General features: G+C 43.5%; 1 protein-coding gene across 8 annotated transcripts in view; it reads right to left on the minus strand.

The window, feature by feature from the left end:
• The window catches only part of LOC125902848 (receptor-type tyrosine-protein phosphatase F), a 188,698-nt gene that overhangs the window by 22,965 nt on the left and 152,276 nt on the right, over positions 1 to 13,457 (minus strand). For 5 of the 8 annotated variants that reach the window (XM_049599481.1, XM_049599487.1, XM_049599486.1 and 2 more), the window contains 4 exons: positions 11,770 to 11,924; positions 7,776 to 7,888; positions 4,941 to 4,973; positions 3,454 to 3,551 (listed from right to left, as the gene is read on the minus strand). In XM_049599481.1, coding sequence (XP_049455438.1) covers positions 3,454 to 3,551; positions 4,941 to 4,973; positions 7,776 to 7,888; positions 11,770 to 11,924 — 399 coding nt within the window. The remainder of the gene's footprint in view (positions 1 to 3,453; positions 3,552 to 4,940; positions 4,974 to 7,775; positions 7,889 to 11,769; positions 11,925 to 13,457) is intronic. The other 3 variants (XM_049599488.1, XM_049599485.1, XM_049599483.1) reach the window with 1 other exon arrangement.

Below are 13,457 nucleotides of genomic sequence, written 5' to 3' on the forward strand. Positions count from 1 at the left end.
GTGCCTTGAATGCTAATGAAGCAGAAAAAAGGGAACTGTTTTGGTGATTTAAATCAACATAAACCAAACATCGTCCTTGGATTGAGCCAACAGCGCCAACATAACCAAATGTTCTTTTTAGCCGGATGGAAAATGAGTAAAGGTTTTGCTGAAGCTTGTAGCCAATGACAAACACTCATCCTCTCCCTTTAGGATAAACCTATTAAATTACCTTATTCTGAGAAGTCACATGCATGACTTCTTGCGGTGACCATGATTATTCTCATCCTCCTTCTGTCTTTCTTTTCTCATCTTCTATTTCTGTTGCCCTTTCCAATCTTGTATTTTTGTTTCACCCTCTCCCTTTCATCCTCTCCATGTTTCGAACCCTCTCCTTCTTACGTCATTTGTCTCTCGGGCTAAGACGACAGTAGACTGCATACATATTGATCCGGGGAGATATGTGACGGCCTCCCATCCCTCGGCTCGATAATGTCACAGAGTCTCTTGTTATTCTGAATCGATCCCCCCTCAGCTCACACCGGAACCATGTCCACTAATTCCCCAGACCTTTCGCCTCGCAAATCCAGCAGCAGTGTCAAAACGACACCTTCAAAATTCCTTCACTTACTTAACGCGGCTGTAGGACTATGTAATTTAATAATTAGAGATTATCTCTTGTCGAATCTTGACAGCTCAAACATTATAATAATTATTGGATAATGGATAAAATATAGGGCACAGGGTTAAGCTTGGAGAGAGTAAGGATTAAAAACAAAGCGATGGGCAAAACAGCATTTTTAAAAGTGTTTTCCTGAGGTCTGGTATCCTGAGCTACACATGAGGCAGGGGTGGTTTGCCTTGGTGTTAAAGTGCTCTCCTATGACAAGAGTAATTTTCTTGCTCTCACAATTTTGTCCTATAAAGTGGCACCTACACACAAAAGAACACACATAAAATGTATATATAAGCTATTTCAGACTCATACTATATTCCAGAGAAATCCATGTACATGCTATTTGTTTCTGAGCAAGATATGAAAAATGTGGAGTGCTCATATGCAAGAAATCTTCCACTACAGCTCCAAATTGCTCAGCACTAAGAGTCATGTGGGTATAGGCCTATTGGTGCTGATGAGCTCAGCACTGCCAATTTCTCTGTCCGTGCCCGCCAGTACGAAGAGAAAGATTTCATTTGCAGTCAAAACATGTCATATCCATTTGAGAGCTCAGTGAACACAGCAGGCACACCAGACTGATGACAACTAGCAAACAAGTACGGCCTAGGTAGAGATGGTAGAAAGAGGTGAGAAGCAAACGCCCAAGGTATTCTCGCTGACACACTGGAAATGCTTTCAAATGAACATAATGATGCTATATGACGACTGCAGCGTGATATTGCTTCCTGCGATAAAAAGACTGTCAGGGGGAGCTGTGGCATGTCAAATTCTGCTCATTACCCAGAGTGCTCATTGCTCAGTGTGATGTGGACTGGCGTTGGTGGTAGAGGAAGTGTCAGGCCGCCTAAAACATCAGGGAGAGGAAGTGGTGAAGCCTCTAAAATTCTGTGCCTTGGGGTAAGGCGCAACGGGAGCAGCCGGCGAACGTGACTGTGACAAAGCGCCGTGAGCTCTGCCACAGCGGCTTGGCTGGCACAGAGATGGTCTGCCATCTGCCGGGCCATGGAGGGGGTCTTCCCTGGCTTGGAATGACTGGTGTGGAAAGGGAATGGGGCTGGGCTGGTTGCCTGCAGTCATACAAACCACTTCCCTGGCTTGATTCGTTTACACTAACTCAACAGGCCGAAAGGGTGATGTGCTGGAGGGCCACTGAGCAACACAAGAAAGCACTTAATTGAGTGCAGATTTTACCAATGCCTAATTATCTCCCCAGTTAGCTGTTAATTTTGTGGTGAATCACATAAAAAATCCATTAGAATTACATATTATGTTATAAAATGTGCAACTTGGCGTACATTCATAAATGTATATTCTGTCATACATTAAAATGGCTCCTTCTTACAGACTAAACTTTAGTCCTCCCTCGCTGATATGAGGGAGGTGGACAAAACATTAGAAGCACCTCTACGTGTAAAACAAGACAGCTTAGCTTGGGTAAAATAATTATACACACATCACATAGGTCCAACGCTATCAAAAAAACACCTACACACTTATTCTATGCTACAAAAGTTTAATCGAGATAAGTCTGATTGTCCTTGGACCTTCGTCAAGTCAAAATCTGATTAAACTTTCGTGGCAGGAAGTAAGTGTGCAGGCATTACACGTATACAGTTCAGCTACAACACAAACTAGAGCCTCCATATGACCATGAAGTTGAATTAACACCACTATAAAACAGTTTAGACGAAAACTTGGCACTATAACCTTGCTGTAGGTAGGATTTATTGCATAGCCGCTGTATTAGAATGCATTACTTTGAGCTCGGAGTACTAAAACTCATAAAAAGTCATGTATGAAATCTGAATTAATTCAAGGATTCAACTTACTCATGCATGACAAAATACACAAACACTGGATGTTAATGTAAGCACCATATATGGTTCTAAATTACTTTTTTCATGTGGGCGATGACGATGGGTAGATGGTAGTGCCGAGCAGTTATGTAAGTTTATCAAATAGATGTTATTTTCACAGTAAACACTGGACAGGGCAGATAACAGAACAGTTATAAAAGTTTGGGCTTGCGGTGATGCTTGGGGAAAGGTCATAAGGTCATCAAAATAAATGAGCTGTTTCTCTCGGGAGTGTGAAATTGCACAACAAATTTCAAGCTGTAGCAACACATGCTGGTCACAGACAAACAGACAGAGGCAATCACAACTTTTTCAGTGAAGGTAGAAATAAGTCCCCCCAAAAAAGATCTACAATCACTCCAACAGCCTTGTTGAATCCATCAATGTGAGGAATAGAGCTGATTAGACAAAACAGATCGAACATTCAGAACAAATAAATAAAAGACAGCTCTTGTTTTTCTGTATTCAAGGATGCCTCTCCTCTTGATCTGGCCTCGCTTCGTCCCCAAACCAACTATGTGCCACTTTAAATGCAAATTCGCCCCCCCCCTCTTCTTTTTTTTTGAGGAAGAACACTGACAAGAGATAATCCCTCACCGAGTTGCATTGGGGAGACCGCCTGCAAAATAACATTCTTCAGGGAAACATCAAGACGCACACAGATTGCTTAAGCAACTTGCCACCTGCTAGTTTTGTGAAAAAGCATCTCGCAGCATTAAATGTAAGTGTTGGTTTCCTGGTGGGATTGGTAATAGAGTTGTAAAAATGACTGAGGAATGTCTGTGAAAGAAGTCTTCCATAATCCATTAGAATACATGCATATGGGATCAAAGAGGCATAAACACAAAACTTCCTCCCAGACACGATAACAAATAAATGCATTTACACGCTTTAAAGTGAGAGGGGAACACTGATATAGCATAAGCGCATGGCTCTTACCTCATACTCCTGGGAAAAGCGGAGGCCGTCGTTGGCCTTTAGTCGCTCGATGTGGTCAGCCAGGTCAACGACAGGAATGGGTGGGTGCTCCCTCATTCCTGAGAGAGGAAGAGGAGGAGGAGGGGAGAAAGAAACAAAGAATAGAGTGAGATCTAGCTGTTCATACATCAAGACTTACACATCGACTTACACAAACACTGGTTGGACCACAGGGTGAGTGAGGCTGCCAGTGGGACCATGAGGTGGCTGTGTAACGGTGAGGAGAGTGCACTTTGTTCAACAATGCATGAAGAGCGGGAGAGAAGAGAGAAAGGAGAGAGAGCGCACAAGTTGAAACAGGCTGGTGACATTTGGTGACATTTGGTGACATCGTCATGCTAAGTGAGGAGGACAGAGGTGGGGCTGGCACGGCGATGCACATGAGTGACTGGGTGAGCATGCTCCTGGAGGGAAGCAGGAGGCAGACATCGCTCTGACTCCACAACGCTCAATTGGTGGCAGAGGTGGGATCAGAGCAAGAACCCACAAGTCTCTACAAATCAGTCACACTGTCACTTCCCAGAGAAGAAAAAAACTGACTGGTCACCAGCCAAAACTCATTTCTTTGAAAATCTCTTTCCCTACAATAGACTATCTTTCGGCCCAGCCTGGAGCGCTTGGGCTGGATTAATTTCAAACAACCCCCCTGCCGCTCTCTAGATTTCTCATCGCCGAGTTATTGGATGATTTATTGCTAATCTACCGACACAAATTCCCCCTGTGCCTCTGAACTTGGCAAGGCTCTGCGCTTAAACGGATTGCTGGGAACTTGCCTTATGTGTTAAAAGTTAACTGTATGCGACGCATGAAGAGGCTCTAAAGTTATACATGAAGCATCATTAACCTTACAGCCTTTGAGTCACACAGAGATCAGAAAGACACTTTAAAAAGGTATGTATATTAACATTAGTGCCTTTGGCTGAGCGCATCTGTAAGGTCATGGGTCACGCTTTCAGATGAGCGACTGCTGCAAGCTCATTATTGCCGTAATGCTAATGGCTAATGGCTGGTAACTATGGCCACTGCACAAGATGAGACCTAACCAATTACACTAATTTAATAGTATCACACTGAGGGACCTATGAGCACATTAACATCAGTGTGTATGTGTTTGTGCATGTTCACCGAGGTCTTTTACAACCATGTTGTTGGGTAAATGGAGAGTGAAGCCATAGATAACAAGGCTAATGCACGGCAAGAGTAACTGTCCGCACTGCTCAACTATCCATGAAACCACCTAGTCCCCTGCTTCCGCACCAAAAAGGTGTTGAGGGAGGTTCACAGCCAAGAGAGGACGTTCCTGCATCCTTGGAGCGCCAGAGGCTACAAGCTTGTGGGCTTGTGATGTCTGTCGGGATTGCGAAGGGGGAATGGGATCACGAGCGAGTGAGAGAGGAGGAGAGACTTCATGTGTGGGAAATACACAGTAGGTGAGAGAGCAGACTAACTTGGAGTGTTGGGGCAGCGATGAGAGCTGGGACCTGTGGAGAGAGGAGAGTGAAGGAGGGAGGAAGAAGAACACTCAATCAATGGGGATGGCTCAGGATCAGACCGGGGCCAAACAGTATCTGCAAATAACCTTTCAAGCTAGTTGGAGTGCGCAGTGGGTGGTGTTTGCCCTCTCAGGACAATTCAAGTAGTGTAGTTTGGGCTGATAAACAGAAGTGCATACAAAGCCTGACTTTAAAACACTCCCCTGTGACTGCTCAGTGTGAACTGCACTACTGAGTACATGTTCAGTGTTAAATCTTCACTTCACTTTGGTTATGATGACATTATAATCATTAAAGTGTTAACTGTGATCTGGGAACATGACATGTGAGTGGTCCGATGATCTGACAGGTTGTAAACAAGTCACTTTTACCAGATGATCTAAACCACTTTAGGCAGATAAAATAAAACTGAGCTCATCTGAATGTTGGTAATATCTCCTCATTGCACATTAAAATACTCCTCTGTGACTACTTAACTGTAAATTGCGCTACTCCGTAAATGGCACTACATACTTCATCTGAAGTGTCAAACACAAGTGATCTCACTTAAGTATTTGCAAATACTATCTGAACCAGGTCTGCCAAGGATAAACCCGGTCAGTTACTCATAGAACCACACGCCTGCTCCTGAAGTGCCACAAGGTGCAGCTGATGTCTGTTTAACAAACCAACATGCTGGAGACATGAGCTGTAATCGGCTGAACCACTTAACAGCAATCAGAATCAGGGCAGGAATGATCACCTGCTGTGGGTGAATCAAAGAGAAAGAGAGCTGGGGGACAGAGGAACGAACTGTTCAATATTCGCACCACTCAACCTTGGAATCTCACACGTTTTTGCGAGCTTGATGCAGCCTTGGTGATTTTTGATAATCACAAGTCTTGAAGGAAAACAGCGAGGTGGAAAGGGAGAGAAAGAAGGAGAGAAATGTTGACGTAGAAAGAGAGAGGGGGGGCAGAGTGTGAGCGAAAGAGAGAGAGAGATTACCCTACAGGGGGAAATGGAAGACAAAAGAGGAAAGAGGTGGAGTGGGAGGACGGGAGGACAGGGCTCTTTTAGAGCGGCAGCACTGCTTAATTCCTCTGCAGGGGTTCAAAGGGGCTGTGTGTGTTTCTGCGTGTGTGCCTCTGTGTGTACGGCAAACGGGATCTTTAATAACCCGTGAGAAGGGATGCACACATACACACACGCACAGAAAACACACAGAAACGCACACAAGCGCGCGTGCACCAGGGTTGACATTTTCTCTCAGCTCCATTGTTCCCATCCGCCTGGCTCACCTTGACATCAGAGGCAGCAGGACTCATTACCAGCTAGGGGGAATGAAAGGAGCTCATGGAGGGAGGAGGAGCGAGGAATGGGGGAGGAGGTAGGAGATCAGGAGGGAAAAAGGAAGAAGGCTGATGCTGAGGCGGGCACCCTGACACAACACCCCCCACCCCCATCCCCACTTCACCACCGTGCGTGGATGGAATCTGAATTCACTCGGCCTGACTCCATTGATACCGTCCAGAGCTGGGCATTATGGCGAGCATGATTTGTTTATTTTCTCTTATTGACCAATTTGTCTTTTTTTGAGAACTGGTCAGATTTACAGCCTGAGGATAAATAACAAAATAAGCAGGACACATGAATTTCATACAGCAACACCTGCTACAAAGCACTAATAAACAAGAGATCCATCAAAAGAACAGGAAGGCAGGCGAAGTAGATTGCTTTTGGAAAGGCTGTTTAGAGTTTAGTTGAAGAAAAAACAAGAAAAAACAAGAAAGAAAGAAAAATCATTCCAAAATGCAATATCTACTATTTGAGGAAAAAATAAAAGCTTGAAAATACAAGATGTTACGAAACACTATTAAAGGTATGAGCCACCTTTAGATATTTTCTTTCAGCGTAGAAGATAGGATCATCTGATAAATTTCAGGGGGGGATTTTCATTTTGGAATGAAGCCCTCTCAAATCCTCAGTCACAGAGGCAGAATACACTTTTTATTCATTGTTTATGGAAGCAATATTCACTGAATCTGCACACCTGATTAAAATGCGCACAATTAGAATATAGTATAGATACTCATACAATATATAACACACTTATGACACAGAAAACTTTCTTTAGTTTACCACTAAGCAGGACTGTGAGGGCAAGTGGAGATGATCACTTGTTGATGTCAATCAGAATTAGGGCTGGGTGATATGGATAATACCTCAAAATCAATACTGTGGCGATAATGTGGGCTTGACTATTGATGCTTTCACAAAATATTTACACAAGGATATTTTTTATAAATAATTATCAGTAATGTGGATGTAAAGTGGATATATAGTCTGTAAAAGCAAATAATAGAACAGCTAGGAGAGTCTGGTTCATAAAGTTCAGAAAATGACATCATTAAACTGTAATGAAACCAACAAAAGAGACGTGCGATATTATGATATCTAAAATCTAAGACGATATCTAGTCTCATATTGCAATATTGATATGATATCCATATATTGCCCTGCCCTCATCAGAGTTATCATGAATCTAAGTTTCCAACTTGTAAACGGTGTTCATGTCAACATCCAAATTGCTATTATGACATATTGTGAAGTTATATTGTTCAGTATTTTAATCCTCACAAAACCAGCTCTGCTGTAATGCAATCATCAAGTTGTCAACATGGCAACCTCTCCATCTCTACCACCTGTTCCATATGACAGAGACGCATTAGTTCATTTAAGGGCAGTTGCTGAGGGAAAGCAGAGCAAATGTTACCATATGTTGCTACATGAATGGTAATCGTTTATTACCTGGGGTCTGGTAGTTGAGTCTTCTCATCTCCACAGGGTCGGAGGAGTTGGCCAGCAGGGAGTCTTTCACCCCACCTGAGTGCTCATCCTTTGGTAGGGGTGACGCCCGCTTCCTGAGGTGGCAGAAACAGACAGTAAGGCATTAACCACATCGTACCAAGACCACCTACGTGCTCAATACAAGAGCACCAACTCAGCCATCAATTCCTTAAGCTAACTGCAAGTGGGAATGACAGGATGATTGAGAGTGACATCAATGTTTCCTCTATAAGTCTGGGAAAAAGCACTGAAGGAAACATACATTTTCACTGTGGCGCACTCTTGATGAGGTTAATGGCATAGTTAAGGGTTCTTGAAACTAGTTCTGAGGACCAGCAATTCAAGAGACACTAGGTACCAGGGCATTACCCCCATTAGTTTGCCAACTGGAGTTTAATGTGTTTGAAGAAACGCCATCATTTTCCTGGAGTGGGCTAGGTTGGGTTTGTTTGCTGCTGGATAGGTGACAGCTGCTGTGTGGGTATGTGTACAAGAGCGTGTGTGTTTGAGTGTAGCAAAGATTTAAATGTGTGATTTTTGCTGCTGTGTGTGTGTGCTAACAACACATTGTGTTTACTGGCTTTCCAGATTGAGAGGAAAACAGGCGGATGCTGTAATTAGCTCATCAGCTGGGTGGCACAACACTGGGTAATTAGACCAGTTCTGCAGCACCTGCGCTGCCAGGCCCGGGCTAGCTGAATCTAGCATAGCACTAAACAGCACAGCACAGCTCGGCCTGGTTCGGCTCAGTCGACCGTAGCTTTGTCCATCAGGCGGAGAGAGGGAACAGAAAACGCAGCCTGCCTGTATTCTAACGTTCAGACAGCCAGCATCTGTTGACATACGCACACAAACAGGCACACAGATGTACGCTTTCCCACCTCACTTTCACAACTACACACACTCACACAGATACAGCTGCAGACTCACAAGCCTTCTGACTGCAAATGGAAATGGGCGGAAGGAAGCATCAGGGCGCCCTGTGGAAATTTCACATCTCATTGCACTCCATTTGCAAGTGGCGAGCGTGGGTTTTAGGCAGGAGCAGGGCCTTCTGTTGAAGCCAGGCGTGGTGAGAATACATAAAGCTGGTGGTGCACACACAGCCTTAACCCGGTCCACCTCGGCCGTTGGGGCTTGGGCCTCACTGCCACCTGTTATCTTATGCTGCAGGGGCTTAAGCTAATGCTAGCAGCGTGACGGCTAATCTATGACAAGCATCTTTTCCTCTCCAGCAGAGAGAGCTGAGCCAGACCGTATCCGGTTTTCCCAGAGATCACTGCTGGTGCTGGGCTGGGCTGGGGGAGGGGGTAGAAGACTCGGGCATCTGCGATCTGTTCTCCACACCCCTCATCTCTCCCTCTGACCCAATCAGATGCCAATCTACATCACACTTTAGTGCCGGGCTAAAGTAAACATGGCAGCAATCTCAATGGGGTTATTCATCTCAGGCTAAAAGTGAGGGTTAAGACGTGTGAGAATGTAAGTACACGCACTTACACACACGCGCAGTGTGAGTGTACGAGTGTGTGTGCAGTACGGGGCGCACTTAATGAGGGTAGAACAGGGCCCTTTGTTGAGACTCCTGCCACGAGGAAGCAGGGAGAAGGGGAAAAAAAGGCTAAAAGTGGAGGAATGGGTCTCGGTGGAAAATGTCAGCTTAAAAGATGGGAACATTTCTTTTTCAGCAGTTTCCCCGTCTGGCATTTACTTCACAATGGCCCATTCAGCAGCAGGTGATGCCTTGGCATATTCAGATGGGGCCAATCCTGGAGGGGCGCGCTGACACTGGCTGGATAATGAAACACAGCACGGAGACAAACCATGGCAGACAGGACGATCTGAGGAGGAGCACTGGCACTAGATGTGGAACATGCACTGGTACACGGACATGACCTGGGGGTTCCTTTGACCCCAGTTATCAAAGGCTGCAGAGTCAGCTGCTTCTCATGTCTTGTAAAATGGAACAAATCAGATTAAAGAGGTTTCCTTTCATTTCTGTCTGAGTGGACTGTTTTTGTATAATGCCAATTGGAGCCGAGAGGAAGTTGACCCTGCAACCCTGAAGAGCTGATGAATACCACCACATTTCACAACACAGATGATAGGGACTTGGGTGGTGGAAGATGAAGTTGTGACTGATGTAACAGTGACAGTACCCACCTTTCCTGTTTGCTGCTTTCACAAGGGGCAAAAAGAGGGGGAGGGGTGTTAATAGGTAATTGTCATCCATGTGGATCTATAACGTCTTTGTTTAAAGTTTGTTCTAACTCTAAAATTTTCAGAAAGCTAGAGCCATTTCTTCCAAAAATGTAAGCCACATCTTAATGGCATAGCATAAAAAGTATGAATTACTGGAGACTTTTGAGGATAACCTCATCATTGTTCACTGCTCGTATTGGGCTTGATGAATATGCGGGTAGAAATAACAACCATAGCTGGAGTGTTATTATTCCCTTGCACATCTACTGCCAGTCCAAGGTGTAAAGGGCACACAGCCACCTCCCCACTGTCCCTCCTGTCTATATGCTGCTCAGCAGTGAGCTGTCTCAAGGCCTATTATTAACCAGTCTCATTCTAGGTCTGCTGGAGACGGTAGCATTACAGCAGTCTGGTAGGCTGTGGGTGGTTGGAGAGTGAGTATGATGGGAATTGTAAAATTTGTAATGGAGCCATCAGGAGAGGATAGGGAGGCAGAACTTTATCAGTCAATCAATCGATTCCCATCTAAATGGTACCTTTATGGAGTTCAAACCAAATTATTATTATTGTCTTCTTTGTGAACATAAAATAATTGTTTAATGCAAACATGCCTCACAAAAGGCCATGAGTTGCAACTGATGGTTATTAAATATAAAGAACTGCACCATTAAGCTAAGTAACTGAATGAATTAATGAATAAATCAATCAATTTCTTCACTTTTATTCATCAATGCGAGAAAAAATGTATAGTTCCAGGCTCTCAAATGTGAGAGTTTGCTGCTTGTCATTTATTATAGTAAAATTAGTGTTTTTTGTCAAAATGAGACATATAATGAAATCACCCTGGGCTCTAGGATATTGTAATGGGCATTTTTTTTTAACAGTTTTCGAATGTTGCTATGAAACAAAACATCATCTGGGAAAGGATTTGTCAGATTAATATAAAACAAAAATAACCATAGGTTGCAGCCTTATTATTTTTGTCATCAACTAATCTGTTAATTATTTGATTGACTGATTAATAGTGAAAAATAGCATCACTGTTTCTAAACCCAAAGATATTCAATTTACTAAGATATATCTAAAAAGAAAAGGAACGTTTAGTCACAGTTTAGTTGTAGTAGCAGCCAGGAAATGTTTGGCTGTTTGTTTTTACTTAATATATAAAACTAATGGACTTGTTGCTGCAGCACTAGCTATCATTATCTATTTGTACGTGCCTCCCCAGCACCTTGTTGGCCTGCTTGTATCCACGGTATGCTGCACAGTGGCAGCTAAAGTGCTTTTAAGAGATATTGACTGAGCTTTTAGTTAAGCCCTCTGTTGCAGCCTTCTGTTTCTTATTTGAAATGACCAATGGTGTTGGCCAAAACACATTTCTCACTCCTAACTAACGGTTTTTGACAGCCAAGCTGTACTTTTCATTAGGGAGGCGATGTCAGCTGCCGTTTCAACTGACACGTCACATAGTACTGTTAAAAACGACCAACCAGGCCAAAATCTTCTGGGGCGAAATGAGGATTTTCTAAAAGACAAATCAATCCACCGTTGGTTCCTTTCCCGTCACACTGTATATTATGGTAAGGAAATTGAATGTTACAGTTTGGTGTGTGAGCAGCCTGGTGCAAGTGGCAGAGGGGAACATGTCTCATTAACATTCCTGATGCAACCAAAAGAAACCTACAATCACAAGTGTCGATGCAGTTCAACCTCATACAGACATGGAGGAAAATGACTGAGAACAGCCTCTTACTTCTTAAAGAGCAGGATGGCGATGACGATGATGATGATGAGGACCACAGCCAGCACTGGGCCCATAACCCACAACATTTCAGGTTGTTCCATCCCTTGAGCCATACTTGTTGTGACCTGGATTGGGTCTGAGTAGGGACTGGCAGAAAATGTCATCTGGAAGAGAAAAGAAAAGTGCAGGTGCATGAGAGCAGAGTCACGTCAGATCTACAAGATGTATGCAAGGTTTTCCCTTCTTATCTAAACATACAGTGGCCTTCCTAAGGGGTTTTTTAAAAGCCAAGTTAAAAATAGTCCACACATCCCAGAGAAAAAGAGCTGAAAGTTAAGAGAACTAGCACGTTAGCCTGCTGTTAAAGTAAAGTAAACCTTTTTTGTTAATAACTTTTTGGTTGGTTTTCTCAAAGCATGCTAGCAAGGTGAAAAACTGTGGGTGCATATTACCACATCAGCAACCTCCAACACACAGACTCAAGGCAAGAACAGCCTTTTTATGATGATGCTAGGATTACAAAAGGATATGGGTCATAGATTTGTTTTCATACATTTGAGAAGTGGCAGACAATGGGAGACAATGGCTGACAAGCTAACAACAACAGGCAGCATCCTCTATTCTCAAAGTGGAAATCGACCAGTTCTTTGCTGTAACTTATCATTATGAAGTAAGTGTTGATTGCACATGTCATGGCTACAGAATAATGGCATCAACAGTGGTTATATTGGTTCCCTACAATTCTTGCTTTCACTATGCAGCTCTGTTAGCTACCAGGTATGATCTCCTAGAAAAATGAAGGCTCGATTTATGGCACAAATGAAGTGAGCTTTTTGAAGTGAGTAGCACTTTTCCCAAAAACAAAAGAGTTTGGGTGGTTGCAAGACAGTGTAGTAAAGACACAAGTCATTTACTCTAGTACTTGTCTTATTCTCCTGGGTCTGGTGAAGACCCTGCTCGAGGCAGCTTCTGCCAACTGCTCAATCGGCTGCGCGCTTTACCTTCAGTACCAATTTGTGTCCAGTACTAAACGTTTGCAAGTGCTGCGTTGATTAAAAGTTGTCTGTCTAGACTTTGAATTAAGAGAAAAACTAAAGAAAAAACAATTTAAGAAAGGGAATAACAGACAGGTATTATACATTATTTTCTGTGGCTCATGTAACAATGTTGGAAATAATGAAATATATAAAAATAAATATAGTATTAGCTGCGTCTACCTTGAAAAGGAAAGGGAATCAAAATATGTGACTGTAGATTTTTTTGTTTCTGGCACCCTGAGAACTAAGTTATTTCATGCTAATAATAGGTTTACGGTTCAAGGATGCAGCAGAACAAGCCATAAAGCTATCGACCTAACTCAAAAGACACTTTCCCAAAAACAATAACCATCTCTGCTAATGAAGTTATTATTATGTTTCTATTAAAGCACTGCATCAAGTTGGAAATGATGGCAGAGCAAGTGTGAGAAAGGGGAGTGAGAGAGGCAGAGACAGAGAGGCAGGGATGAGTGTGTGTGTCCCTTGGCCGCTGAGATAAATGGGGGCACAGGAGAGGACTCATCTCTTCTTCATTAGTGTTCACACCGTGACGGGAGAGGAGGAGGAGGAGGAGAAGGAGGAGGAGGAGGTGGCGGTGAGGGTGTGTTTCTACCTTGGTTGTAAATGAGACATCTCCATGCTCCTCCGTCTTCAAATGAC

The sequence above is a fragment of the Epinephelus fuscoguttatus genome, linkage group LG15 (assembly GCF_011397635.1).
Source record: "Epinephelus fuscoguttatus linkage group LG15, E.fuscoguttatus.final_Chr_v1".
Taxonomy (NCBI): Eukaryota; Metazoa; Chordata; class Actinopteri; order Perciformes; family Serranidae; genus Epinephelus; species Epinephelus fuscoguttatus.